Source organism: Mesoplodon bidens, assembly GCF_964165515.1.
Source record: "Mesoplodon bidens genome assembly, chromosome: 8".
Lineage (NCBI taxonomy): Eukaryota > Metazoa > Chordata > Mammalia > Artiodactyla > Ziphiidae > Mesoplodon > Mesoplodon bidens.
In genome coordinates, this window is record NC_138165.1 from 27,842,206 (window position 1) to 27,857,379 (window position 15,174).

Sequence of the window (15,174 nt, forward strand, 5' to 3'; positions counted from 1 at the left end):
TAGTATTCTATTCAATTTGGTTTTTTAAAGAGAGCAATCGCCTTGTATTTTTCCTGAACTATTAGACAGCTCCTTTATGTACAAGATGCCCAATCCCTTATGTGTCTGTCCGTGTGTGGGTGTGTAGAAAGTTACACTGTACCTATAAATTTCAGCAAATGCTGCAATTTGCTTTAGGATTTTGTAGTCAGGGCTCAGCAGCGGCCCTGGAACTTTCTAGAAACCATGCCCTTTTCTACAAGATGAACCCTGGATAGTTTCCCTAAATATGTGAATTCGGTGATCAAAATTTTCTTAGATTTTCCACCTACTGTTTTAAAACAAAGAACTGCTAGACCACACATGCAGCGCAGAACACCGGTAAACATTTTCTTTTTTGGAAAACATTCATAAAGTTTTATTTCCATCCCCCCCAACTTATTTTCTTAGCTCTTTTATTCGATAATCACTCCCATTCTGTAGACGGGGAGAGGCACACCGGTTTTTTGGCACAGTACAGAGGGGCAAGAAAGACGTAACTCTCAACTTTTCAGTTCCATTTTGAGAAATGATCACATCGAACTCCTGAGAAACGACAGCCCAGTGAGAGCAGAAGCATTTCTCTCCAGGCTGGGTGTGGGTCCGAAGCCAAGCGCGCTTCCGCGAGAGAGAGGGGGAGTCAGGTGGCAGCGGATCGGGCGCGGGAGCCAGTGCAGCGCGGCGGGGGCGCGTGCGGGGTGCGCCTCCCTCCGGCCGGCTCGGGGAGGCCACCCCCGCGCACGCCAGTCGGTCGGCCGGGCTCCCGCGCAGCGCTGCTACCCGCTGGTGAACCAGAAGCGCCCGGCGCCCGCGTCTCCTCCCTCGCGCGCTCGTTCCCTCCCCAGCCCCCCCGCCCCCAACCCCTGGCAGTCCCTCCCCCAAGCCTGCTCCCGCGGCTGCCGCCGCCGCCGCCGCCGCTACCGGAGGCGCAGGAGCCTCGCGATAGTGTTTGCATAGGCGGCGCGTGACGCCGCCGCCGCCTGTAACTGATGCAGAGGTTACCCCGCCGCCTCAGCCGCCACCCACCACCCGCCGCCGCCGCCGCCGCCACCCGGGCGACGCCGGGGGCCGACGCACTGCAGAGGTGCCGGCAGGTTCCGCCCGCGGAAGTCTTCTCGGCCGGCGCAGCCCGCGCTCCGCCCGCTCTCCGACCCCGGCCCCAGCGGGCGCCCCCTCGACACCTCCGCCGCCGCGCTCCTTCCCTCTGCCTCTTCCCCGGCGCGCCCGCCGGCTCCCTCACTTCTCCCCCTTTTCCTCCTCCCCGTCCCCTCTCCTCCCCTCACCTCTACCCTCCCCACCTCCCCCCTTCTCGGTTTCCTCCCCCATCCCCTTGAATCTCCCCTCCCTGCCCTCGCTCTCTCGCTCGCCCTCAGCGCGGCCCCCGCCATGACGGAGGCGGGTGCCGGTGCCGTTGCCGTTGCCGCCGCTGCCGTCGCAGGGGGGGAGTCGGGTTCCCAGAAAGTAGCTTGATGAGTGTCCAAAGTAGCAGTGGAAGTTTGGAGGGGCCGCCATCTTGGTCCCAGCTCTCCACGTCTCCAACCCCGGGCTCGGCGACGGCGGCCAGGTCCCTGCTGAATCACACGCCGCCATCCGGGAGGCCCAGGGAAGGTAAGCGCCGTCGCGCCCGCGCCCGCTCGCGGGCCTCCCCTCCTGCGCCGCGGCCCCCGCGCCCCCGCGTCTCCTTCCTCCGACCCCGGGGTGGGGGAGGGGGCGAGGTGGACTCGAGGCCTCCCGGCTCCGGGGAGGTAGTGCTCCGTGTGTGGGTGGTGGTTCGCGGGTGGCTGAGAAGACCGACGAGGGGGTGCGCGCTGGAGGGGCCGGAGCGAGGCGCGGCGCACAGACTCGCCTGGGCTTCCTAAGAGCCAGTCCTGCTGGGATGGGAAGCCTGACCCCGGACGCGAGCCCCTTTCTGCTCCATTTGCTAGTACACTCAGCACTCTTAACCTCCTGGCCTCGGGTCTCTGGTGGATTTTCCCTCTTGGTGAAGCATTCATCCTCGAGCCCCCTCCCCTTCCCTCGCGCACTCCTCCCCTAGAGGCGGTCCCCGCTCTGCGAGCTTTGCTGCCCAGGACCTGGAGGATGCCTCTCGTTTGCAGGGTCTCTGCCCTTTGGGGGGAGCCTCTGAAATTATCAAAGCCGACTTTGATCCCTTGCCTGGCCCTCTAGAGCAGTTTAAACGACAGACTGATTCGTGGGCAGGCTTTTAAAACCATCCCTCCAGATGGTTGCAACTTTGCTTCGCCATCATCTCCTGCGTGTTTGTGCGTTCTCTCTCTACTGCAAGTAGGCTACTGTTCTTTGACAGGGTCGTGGGTTTTGTGGGAAATATCTGCGTAAAGGTTACTGCAAACACGCACCAGATCGGTTACAATTGTTTTCTAAGTTTTCTGGCTTCTTGCATGCAAGTGTGCTGCCACCAGATGTAGCAGTTACACAGCTAGTAAGACACCGGAGTGCTTTTGACTAAAATTTCAACTTGCTGTATTTAACTTTAAGTATACGACATAAAATGAAATTTGGGAGAATTATGGGGGAAGAATAAATGTGCGTAGAATCACGTTTAACGCTCTTTTGTCTGGAAAACGTTTAGCGGTATTCATCAGCAATTGGTAAATGGGTTGTTCACGGCCGGTTGTGTCACACAGGGAGATTGTAGCCACATTTTCAAAAAAAACGTCTGGAAGTCCAGTAGTCTAGTGAATCCTTTAAAGATACCAGGAGCTTTGATTTATGCAGGAGTCGGTGGGATTAATTTATCTTGAAAATATCTGTCAATATTTACGACTCAGAGCCTTGACATTTGTTAATCAAGTGGTTTGTGCCCTGAATCCAGTGGTTCAGGCATAGCATTCTTTGTCATTTTGTTCCTGTGAGCATGTGTGAAAGTGACAATAGGCTCAAAGATTGGTATGAATTTGCTCTGGAAAATTCAGGGGAAGGTTTGATTTATGGCATCCATTAAGCATGCTGAATACATTGACATGACATTTCCCCTTTCCATCTCACCCCCAACCCTGAGTTCTGATTATTAGAAGGTAAAAGTTTATTTATTGACTCACTCAAATTTAGTACACCTGGTGATTTTTCTTTTTGCAGTTGAAAATTTGTAAATGAATGTTTTAAAACCTATTTTGTAAACAGAGCAGTTGGTGCTTTTAGCATGCTTTTACTTTTGTCTGTACTTTCATTAAGATGCTTAATGATAGTGTTAGGAGTGATAGTGTAATGAGTGATAGTAAATGATGGTCTTGGGAAAGACTCTCTTTTAAGGCTATACCTTTTTTTCATTCATTTCTTAAATATTTGCTGAGCCATTTCTGTGAGCTAAGCACTGTGCTAGATACTGAGGGCATAGTGTTGAATTGCTCATCTATAACATCTGTAATTAATGATTTGGGGGCTGAAAAATCTAGATATTGAGTTTCTGAGGTTACTTCAACTCTAGTTAAAAAACTTTCATACTATTCTGCAGTTTTCCTGATGTTTTAAATTTTTCAGGGGTTGGAATAATTTAGCTTGACCCTCCAAATAACCAGAAATTTTGTCCAGCAGTTTGGATTTTTATGTAGCCTGAATAGTGAGTCTCTATTTACTAATGAAATAACAGGACATGCTTTTGTGGAAGTTATACTTCACACCCAAGTACCTGTATGGTGACAGTGGTACATTGCTTTTTTTGACCAACCAGGAAGTAAGTTAAAACTGTTAATTCTCTCTAGGATTATATATATTCATCTTGAAGCTATAGTTTCAGATTTCACTAATGCTAATAGGAATTGCATATATGAAGCCCTAGGTATCAAGATGGAAACATTTTCTTTTGAGTGTGACCCCAGTTTTTATTTTAACAAGTGCTTTGCATCTTTTCCAAGTAACATTAGTATGTTGTGTAATTGATGTAAATTGAGAGCTTTAATTGCTGGTGACTGATAGATAGTAAGAACCATTACTATTAATGGAACTTGAGTGTATGTATCAAGGAGAGAATAAACTCTGTTTCATGAAAAATTGAGCCAATTAAATTTAATATATAATAGAAAATTTTAAACTTAAAAGAGATACACATATGTATATGTATATATATAAAGTTACATATGTGATGAACTCCTTTTAAGCAAACTTTACTTTGAAAATGGGCTATTTTCAAAGTTGTTCCATAAGTATCTTATCTGTAAGCCTAACTCATAAGATTTAGGAATTTATATGATATAGTGTAGACTTCTTTCTTCCCTCAGAGTCCCAAAGCTCTTCCTTTATCAATCTTAAAATTCTCTGAGGTGCTCAGCAGTGTAGCTCTAGATTTCACATTGGGTCTTTTAAACCTGTGGCTAAATTCTCTATCCCACTTTATCTTCTAATCTGTGAATAAGGATGTAGGAAGTTAGGAAATTAAATTTTCAAATAAGGTCAGGTTTGTTTGCCGAGGCCGAGGAACCTGGTGTGTGTACTGGCTAGATGAGCAGGTGTTTTTTTTGCGTATCAGTACATAGGTACTTTTTTTTTTTTTTTTTTTTTGCGGTACACGGGCCTCTCACTGTTGTGGCCTCTCCCATTGCGGAGCACAGGCTCCGGACGCGCAGGCTCGGCGGCCATGGCTCACGGGCCCAGCCGCTCCGTGGCATGTGGGATTCTCCCCGGACCGGGGCACAAACCCGTGTCCCCTGCATCGGCAGGTGGACTCTCAACCACTGCGCCACCAGGGAAGCCCCATAGGTACTTTTGAATGGGTTACTGCTAAGAGTCAAATAAATGGTTATACAAAAGACTTGGCTTTTCTGTTTCATCTTGCCAGATATGAATAATTTGCTTTACTTTTATATAAATAACGAAAGTAGTTTGGTCAAAAAGATAATATCGCAGTTTAAATAAACTTGCTCTCTGTTTCCATATTTACAGACTGCATCCTTTAGACAGAAGAGTTAAAGTATTTGACTCCAGATGATTGAGTAATACCTGTAGGGAGATGTGAGCAGTTAAGTATACCAGATGGCCCTTTAATTTCTTGAAGTCACCTGCCGGAGCAAGACAAGGTTGTATGTTTAAGGATTCTAGCTCATGAATATATAGATATATGGTAGGTGCCTCCCTTACAGAGGCATATGTACGTATTAGAGGAGAGAGGGAAATCCAAGATAGTTAGAAGTCGGGGAATCTGCCCCTGAGAAATAGGCTGTGCTTTAGCCTTTTTGGTCTCAGGACCCCTTTACTCCCTTAAAAATTATTGAGGAAGAGATTTTGTTTATGTGGGTTATGTCTATTGATATTTACTATATTTGAAATGAAATATCTTCAAAAATATTTATCTAAAAATAACAATCTGATTACATGTTAACAAATTTTATTTATTTATTTATTTATTTATTTATTTATTTATTTATTTATTTTTGCTGTACGTGGGCCTCTCACTGCTGTGGCCTCTTCCACCGCGGAGCACAGGCTCCGGACGCGCAGGCTCAGCAGCCATGGCTCACGGCCCCAGCCGCTCTGCGGCACATGGGATCTTCCTGGACCGGGGCACGAACCAGTGTCTCCTGCATCGGCAGGCGGACTCTCAACCACTGCGCCACCAGGGAAGCCCCAAATTTTAAAATGAAGATAAATATTCTAAAACAACAACTTTAGTGAGGGGACTTCCCTGGTAGCACAGTGGTTAAGAATCCCCCTGTCAATTCAGAAGACACCGGTTTGACCCCTGATCTGGGAATATCCCACATACTGCAGAGCAACTAAGCCCGTGCGCCACAACTGCTGAGCCTGCACTCAATGAGAGCCTGCATTGAACCTGCACTCAATGATAAGCCCACGCACCGCAACTAGAGAAAGTCTGCGCACGGCAACGAAGACCCAATGCAGCCAAAAATTAAAACAGAACACGCTTCAGTGAGGCTGATGGCATTGTTTTATATTTTTACAAATCACTTTAATTTCTGGCTTACTAGAAGACAGCTGGATTTTCTTCTTTCAATCTGTTGATATATATATATATATATATATATTTTTTTTTTTTTTTGCGGTACGCGGGCCTCTCACTGTTGTGGCCTCTCCCGTTGCGGAGCACAGGCTCCGGACGCGCAGGCTCAGCGGCCATGGCTCACGGGCCTAGCCGCTCCGCGGCATGTGGGATCTTCCTGGGGGCACGAACCCGTGTCCCCTGCATGGGCAGGCGGACTCTCAACCACTGCGCCACCAGGGAAGCCCAAAATAATTATTTTAATAGTCTTTTTGGAAGTTATTCTTTGATATTACACCAAAATTCGACAAGTGGCAGTTTTTTTTAAAGGTACTTGTGATGTGGAAGTACATTTTATCCCGGAAGTGTCTTCAGTACCCACAAGAAATCTGTGGACCATACATTTAGACTAAAGAAGAGACTAAATGGTGGGAAAAAGTATAGCTGTTTTCAGGCATTTCAAACACATAAATTGAAGAGAGAATGTGTTCATTATGCTGTTAGAGAAGATGGACCAGCAGGTGAAAGTTAGGAAGGCACAGAATGAATTCAGTATAACTTTTTGACAAGAATGTAAAAACTGTATAACTGCTAGACTTGGCCAGCAATGAACTGCTTTAAAGAATTTAAAGCAAACTACGGAGACTTTTTTGGGGGAGCTAGAGATAAATTCTGTAGATTCTTATTTTGTGTGCTATTAGATTAAGTGACTTAAGGTCCCATCAGTTAAAAATTGCAAACATTCTGTGATTCTTTGAAAATTCATAAATATAGTTAAACTGTACTTACATATCCATGAATGTTTTTGAATATTCTCTTAAGTCAGTAGCATGAAGCTATCATTGACTTTATTACTCTTTTGCATTTTTATCGTGCTTTTCCTATGAGGATTTTTCTGTATTTTCTGGAATCAACACTGTCAGTCTTCCTGAAATCCTGATGAATTCCCTGTGAAATATAATAAGCTTTGAAGACATTGTAGGGAATCAGATGCTGCTTACGATACAGTTTAGTAGAGTTGTCATATACTTGGGCACAGAATTTTAGGATGCTGTGGGGGGCTGATTTTCAGTTCAGAAAGAGAAACTGTCAGCAGTCTGTATAGTCTTTCATTTGTAATTGTGTATGTGATTTCAGAAGTAATGTGCTTAATCTAATGGTTTTAAAGCTAGAGAGTCTGAAAAAAGGATGCATGAAGGCAAAGCATTTAAATTGGTCTCTCTTGAATTTAAAAATGCATATTAAATAAAACCAGAACATAAAGTGAAGAATTTAAATTCTCATCTTATTGAGAGAATTATGCATGTACTAGCTATCATTACCTATAGCAATTCATATTTTAATTTAATATGGAACATAATCTCTTCTGTGAGATGTATTGAAAGGTTAGATTTTAGGTGCTGGGAAGTCAAGGTTAAACTCCTGTAACTTTCTTGGGGTCAACTTAGGTGTAGTAAGTGACACAGCTTGAGACTTCATGTATTTCTTGCGTTTAGACTTAAAGCACATTTTCTATAGAAGAGCCATAGAATTAAGTCATTTAGTTTAATAAACTCCTTCATGCTCTTTAATAATTTCCAGAAATCTTAGAATAATTTAGAGGAATGGTGACGTAGGAGAAGAAGTATGGTAGAGAAGAGAAAGTGCATTGATAATTGGAATCCAAGTGTAGTCCCAGTTTTGCCATTACCTAGCTGGGTGACTTTGGGCAAGTTGCTTATCTCTCTGCTTCAGTTTCATAAAATGAGAATTACAGAGCTGAAAGGGACCTTGGAAGCAAATGAATCCAAACCTCTCATTTTACAGATGAGGAAACTTAGATAATTTGCCCAGGCTTTTACTGTAGGAGAGGTGGGACCAAGATTCGGTTTTCTGACTTTCAACTTAGTGCTTTCTCCATTATACTTTGTGGCTCCTTTTCATCTGTAAAATGAGGGAGTTGAATTCGAAGCCTTCAGAGTTCTCTAACAGCTCAAAAATATTACTAATTTGACATTAGTGCTAATTATAATTTACTGGAGGAAAGTTTGTGGCTTTTATTTATTGGTGAAAGAAATGTTTCTTGAGGAAGCAATGTGACCTTTTCAAGGTTATGTTATAATTTGTTAAGAGAAGATACTCATCTTCGTTATTACCAAAAGATTTTTAAGTTTATTTATGAGCATGGTAAGCAGTAGTGTGCTAGGTGATCTTTTTAATGATCTACATTCTAAAATACTGTTAAGAATATATTAAAAGCTGTGTAAATTACATAAATAATAATGTGGTGCCCTGAAGTGAAGCAACTAGGTGATTGTTCCTCAGAACTTATTTCTGGGGTGTTTCCCCCCGAGTTAGATGCCTCTGCTCCTTAGTGTCATATAGGATTGTCTGTTTCATAGCACCTTTGTCATACTACCTTTTATTATAGTTTTATTTTTTTTGCGTACTAGACAGAAAGGTCTTGAATTCAGAGACTGTTTTGTTCATTTCCATATTCTCAGTGCATAGTAGGATGTCCTCTGTAGCAGGGGTCCCCAAATCCCTGGGAGACCGCTACAGCTGCGGTCTGCGGCCTGTTAGGGACCTGTTAGGGACCGGGCTGCATAGCAGGAGGTGAGTGGCATCAAGTGAGCAAAGCTTCATCTGCTGCTCCCCATCGCTTGCATTACCGCCTGAACCATTCCCCACCCCTGTCTGTGGAAAAATTGTCTTCCACAAAACCGGTCCCTGGTGCCAAAAGGTTGGGGACTGCTGCTCTATAGAGGTGGCACCTAATGAAAAGTTTTGTTGAAGATCTGTTAAAGCTTTTTTTTTTTTTTTAAACAGAGTGATTATATACTTAATATGCACGTATTTCAGACCCAGGGAGATACTCATTTTAGTAATTCATAGGCAAGTTATATTTTAGAGAGTGATAATGGATAACAATAATAGCTAAAGTTTATTGTTTGTACATGTTAATTCATTTAATTCTCGTAACTCTGTGAGGTATATACAATTATCATTCTCATTTTACAGATGAGGAACCAAAGCACAGAGAAGTAAAGAAACTTGCCCAGTATGACACAGAGTAGTAAATGTTAGGGCTGAGATTTGAATCAAGTCTGCATTTTAACCACTGGGATATATTGCGTAAGATATGGAAATTTAGTTTTGGGTAATTTCTTAGTTTTTCCTTAACATATTTTAATTTACTAATCAGTCTTTTAAGCTCATTCAATTTACTGGTAAACTTTGTTATTATTTTTTTGCATGAGTTTTCTATGTATGTGGAGATAAGATTAAAAAAAAGAAAAATCCAAAACCAATTTGTACAGATCTTAAGTTTCATGGAAAACGTTAGAGGTATACTAATGAAAAATCTTACCTTCATGTTTAATAATTAAATTGGGATGCCATTTATCTTAATATTTTGACCTCATAAGCTCACCACAGCAATAACAAATTAGAATTTGAATGGAGAATTTTTGACTGTCCATATAGGAATAGTCCACTTATTGTGGAGGGTTTTAACCTGGTGCATGAGGCTCTGAACAAAATTGAGATGCTTTAGTGGCAGATGTTTGAGTTTTATTAGTATTCAATATGGCAGGGAAAGGAAGCTTGAAGCTTAATCTGATTCATCTTATAAGAAGTATTTTTTAAAACACTTAAAGCTTTAATTACCTTATTGCATACAAAACAGATCCCTTGGTAACATGTATTATTTAGTGTATCTAATGAGAGGAAGAATTTGAAAGGGTTGATAGGAATTCAAAGCATGATGTAGAAAGATGCAGATTTGAAATAGGTGGTAGGTTGTGAAACTTAAATCTTCTCAATGTGGCTTCACTATTAGGTTTGAAATTTTGTGAATTTCACGAAGACAGGTACCTCTATTTAAGTTAAAATGCTTGTATGCTACAAAGATGCAGTACAAAGCCAAATATGAGTGGTTTTGGGGGCTGACATAATATTTGTTCTCCTTCATTTATATGGATTATTAAGAGTTCGTTCTGTTCATAAATTTGTACCTTTCCCTGGAAACTAGTTTAGTTGGAGAAATGACTTCTAGGTTTAAATTAAGCTTTAACCTGGTACTTGCTGGTTTTGTGTTAAGTGTCATACATTGTGATTTCATAATTCCACACTTGACACTATGTATGTGCTTCTTGTCTGATGGTGAATACGGTGCCTCTGGAGAAGGTCAGGGGGATTTGTATGAGGCCAATCAGATTCATCCTGTCTTTCATGAGACCTGAGGCATGTTTCTTTTTTTTTTTTTTTTGACAAATAAGGTATTTTTGCTTTTTTAAAAACATAGTTTTTCCTTTTTCTGTGCACAGATTTTAAAAAACATCAGTGAAGTTACATGGTTTAGTTAACTTTGTATATATTTTTGCTTATCTCATTTATTTGAAAGATACATATACTTATTAATGGTAGGACTTGTTCTAGGCACTTTGTAAATAGTAAATCATTTACGTCTAACAGTCATGAAGTAGGTACTATTGTATCCCTATTTTACAGATGAGGAAGTTGAGCCACAGAGAGATTAACTAACCCAAGGACACATAGCGAATATGTAGCAGAGTCAGGATTCAGACTAGGCTCCTGAGTGCATGCTCTTAACAGTTATACTATTCTGTTAGCATTATTCCACTGAATTTTAACCACAGGGATACTGAATGGATGTACTATAATTTACTTAGTTAACCATTCTTCTTTTGGTAGTGTGTTAGTCATGATTCCTTTGCTTACCTGTGATAAAAACTTAACACAAGCTTTGGTAAGTTAAAAAAGGAATTTACTGGTTCATGTAACTGGGAATTGTATGTGTGGAGGAGGATGGAATGGCTCTGGAAACAGCTTAGATCCAACATCTCAAATAATGTCACTGAGCCTCTTTGACTCCATTTCTGGGTTCTTCTAGCCTATTGCTTTTGGAGCTCAGTCACATACCTTTGGCTTAGCAACCACACTTGGCAGGCAAAACTTTTTCCTAATGTCCACATATCACTTCTGGGTTGATGATGATGTATTATGATTGTCAATTCCTTAACCAATCACTGGTACCTGGGAGATGTACAGCAAGGTAGCCACTATGGCTGTAGGTAGAGTGAGTTGGGGAATCCACAGAAAGCCATGATTGACAGACCGCTGAAGGTCACACAAATTAGGTGAGTGGTAGTTTTCCTGAGGAATGGATGGATCATGGTGAACAAAAACATCTTAACTACCACAGTTAGCTATTTAGGTTTTTTTTTCTTTTTACTTTTACTTTTTGGCTACAATAGATATTGATGTAATATCTCTGAGTAAAAGCTCCCCCACCCCCCAAAGAGGATTCCCAGTGATGGAATTATCAGGGCAAAAAATATAAAAACAATTAAAGGCTTTTGATAACTATTGCCAAATTATTATTTGAAGAATTGTGTTCCACTCATATAGCAGCAGTGCATGAGATAGGCTTTTCTTTTTTTTTTTTTTGTGGTACGCGGGCCTCTCACTGCTGCGGCCTCTCCCGTTGCGGAGCACAGGCTTGGACGCGCAGGCCCAGCAGCCATGGCTCACGGGCCCAGCCGCTCCGCGGCATGTGGGATCCTCCCGGACCGGGGCACGAACCCGCGCTCCCCACATCGGCAGGCGGACTCTCAACCACTGCACCACCAGGGAAACCCTAGGCATGTATTTTTGAACCAGGCGGGGTTCACCTCATCCTAGGAATTACTGGGCTTAAACATTATTAACACAGTGCCTTGCAGTTAACCAAAGGGTTGTGATCTTCATACTGAACATGTATCTAATCCAGTTTATCAAATGCTTTATTATATTTTCTCCGGGCATTTCTCTCACTATTTAAAAATTTTTTATTTTATAGTTTTTAAACAACAAACCCAACAGGCTAATGAATGGCAGTCCTTGGCAAGCTCTTGGCCCCCTACTCCTCTTTCCTATCAGTGTCTCCTACTTCTCTGACCTAGTTGACAGCATTATACTTAGTTTTTTATACTTAGATATTGGTACCTTATGTTAGAAGCATTATTATGTAGAAGTAGTTACAAGCACATATTTGTTAGACCCGGATATCAGTTTAGGTTTTGCCACTTACTGTAGTAAGTTACTTAACCTCTCCATGCATCTGTAGATTTTCTTTCTTTTTTTTTTTTTTTTTAATGCTTTTTTTTTGGCCGTGTGCCTTTCTGGATCTTGGTTCCCCGACTAGGAATCAAATCCGTGCCCCCTGCAGTGGAAGCGTGGAGTATTAACCACTGGACTGCCAGGGAATTCCTAGGTTTTCTTGATTGTAGGATGGGATAAGAAATAGTAACTATTTCATAAGGTTGTGAGAATTAAATGAGAAATTTGTGGCGTGTTAACCAATCAGTATGTGTTAACTGTTACTATTATATTTAGATACAAGGATGCTTTAGAATTAAACATTTTTTCTTCGTTTCAATGTCAAGAATAGGGAACAAGTACCATCTGGATTAAGATCCTTATGACCAGAGTACACTTGACATACATACATATATTATCTCCCTGGCTCTTTGAAGAATTCTAGCAGGGTTGTGTATGACAGAGGCAGATTTCAAGTGATAATCATAATTGTTAGTCTCATTTCTTTTCACTATATAATATTGTGGTATTTATTATACATACAATTTTTCTTCCTTTGATTTATTTCTTTATTTTACATTTTAAGGATTTGCTTTACTGGGCAAAAGGGCATGAATTTTTTTAATGTCATTTAATGTGTATTGTCACTATTGTTTTCCTTATGGGATAACCAGGATTTTAAAATCTGTTTTTGCTTCTCAGAAGTGAATCAATTGTCAGAGCTTTAGAGTTTTATAGAAACCTTATTGGCATAGTTTGTTTCTTAATTCAGCAAGTATTTTTGGGCCTGGAGCATAGCACTGGGTAAACAAAGGTATGTAAGATATAGTCCTTGTCTCCTAGGAGCTTGGCCAGAGTCTAGTGAGGAAGACTACAATTCATAGCATGTAATTTATACTTAAAAAAAAAAAAAAACCACTGTGGGTCAGATAAAACAATTTGTGATGCCAGTTTCAACTTCTGATATAAACAGAATTATTATATAATGTGGTTGTAGCATAGCCTATATCAAGGTGTTATATTCATTGGCCATTTGGTTGCTAGAAAAAAACTTTAGCAAAACAAATTTATTATTAGAAGGATATAGGGCTGAGTATCTCTTAGAACCCATTTAGGTCTCAAGGGGACTGAACTAGAAACTGGAAATTCAGGAACCACAGTAGCACTATTCTCCTGTGGATCATAGAGCAACCCTCTCCAGTGCTGTGAAGGAAAGTTTTTTAAAAAGGAAAAGTGGGAAGGAAGGAAATTGTATTTCTGTCAATAGGTATGAACAGAGTATTCCCTAGAGAAGGGAATTAGACAGTTTTCCTCCAGTTTAACTATTAAATGTTATCATTTTGTTTCAGTTGGTATGTCTTGATTGCTAGTGAGATTGAACTTAAACTTAATATTTATATCAAAAGCCCAGTCTTTAAAAAAGTATTACTCTCTAAAGTTCAAGTACTCTCATTTTACTGTGATTCAATTGATTTTATTTTTTAATGTTATATGGTGCTTTACCTTTCATTATTGTATCATAATATTAATACATACAGAAAATGCACAGGATAAATAATGCTCAGTGAATTACTATAAATCGATGTACATAACAACCACTCAGTTAAGAAATAGAACATAGGCAGCATTTCAGAGCTCTCTTCCTGCACTCATCATTCATTCACTACCTTCTCCCTTCCTCCAAAGCAATCACTATTCTGACTTAATTATGCCTGTTTTGAATTTTATATAAACGGACTCACACAGTATATATATTTTTCTAGCTGCTTTTGTTTCATGTATGTTTTAGAGTTTCATCCATGTTAATTCCTGTAACTGTTTTTCACTTTCATTGCTCTATAATATTACTTGTATGCATATACCACAGTTTATTTATGCAATCTGTTGATAGATGTTTGGGTTGTTTCCACTTCTCTATATTACTAATAATGCTGTATGAACATATTTATGCCTGTCTCTTCATGTACTATTAATTTCTGTTGAGTATATACCTAACAGTAAATTTACTGGGTTATAGGCTATGTGTGTGTTTGCCTTTAACAGATACTGCCAGTTTCCCAAAGTGGTTGTAACAGTTTACATTCCCGTGAACAGTGTATGAGAGTTCCCACTGCACTACACCCTCACCGACAGCTGGAATTGTTAATATTATTTATTTTTGATATTCTGGTGGATATTAGGTGGTGTTTGTGGTTTTATTTGTCATTTCCCTGATGAGTTAAGAGGTTTACCATTTTTTCATAAGTTTATTGACTTTTGGATATATCTTGTGAAGTACCTGTTCAGATCTTTTGATCAGTTTTCCTTTGTGTTGTTAATCTTTACAAAAATAAAAAATAAATTGAAGAAATTCTTTTTGTATTTTGGATAAGTACTTTTTTTTTTATTAACACCCCTCTGCCGTTCTGTGGCCTGTTCCCCCACTCCCTTATGGTATTTAAGAAGTATCTCAATACATGAAAAATGTTTTCCTTTTTTTCTCTTTTTTTAATATAGGCATTTACAACTGTAAATTTCCCTGTAAGCACTCAATTAATTCACCCTGTAAGTTCTTTTTTTTTTGTAAAATGTTACAATATATGCTGATATATTACACATGTTGTAAAACACAATATAAAAATTTGCAAAGGTTAAATAAATAAATTTAACAATATTTAAAAATCTTTTTTTTGAATTTTAAAGTTTTATTTTTTTATATAGCAGGTTCTTATTAGTCATCCATTTTATACACATCAGTGTATACATGTCAATCCCAATCTCCCAATTCATCACACCACCACCGCCATCCCCCACCACTTCCCCCCCTTGGTGTCCATATGTTTGTTCTCTACAACTGTGTCTCAATTTCTGCCCTGCAAACCGGTTCATCTGTACCATTTTTCTAGGTTCCACATATATGCGTTACTATATGATATTTGTTATTCTCTTTCTGACTTAATTCACTCTGTATGACAATCTCTAGATTCATCCATGTCTACAAATGACCCAGTTTCGTTCGTTTTTATGGCTGAGTAATATTCCATTGTATATATGTACCACATCTTCTTTATTCATTCATCTGTCGATGGGCATTTAGGTTGCTTCCATGACCTGGCTATTGTAAATAGTGCTGCAGTGAACACTGG

At 40.6% G+C, this 15,174-nt stretch overlaps 1 protein-coding gene across 1 annotated transcript in view; it reads left to right on the plus strand.

Annotated features, from left to right (window-relative positions):
• The first annotated feature begins 926 nt into the window (after positions 1-926).
• Positions 927-15,174, plus strand: part of TLK1 (tousled like kinase 1) — a 158,125-nt gene continuing 143,877 nt past the window's right edge. The window contains exon 1 of the mRNA XM_081243224.1: positions 927-1,626. Within this exon, the coding sequence (XP_081099350.1) occupies positions 1,488-1,626 (139 nt within the window). The 5' untranslated portion in view covers positions 927-1,487. The remainder of the gene's footprint in view (positions 1,627-15,174) is intronic.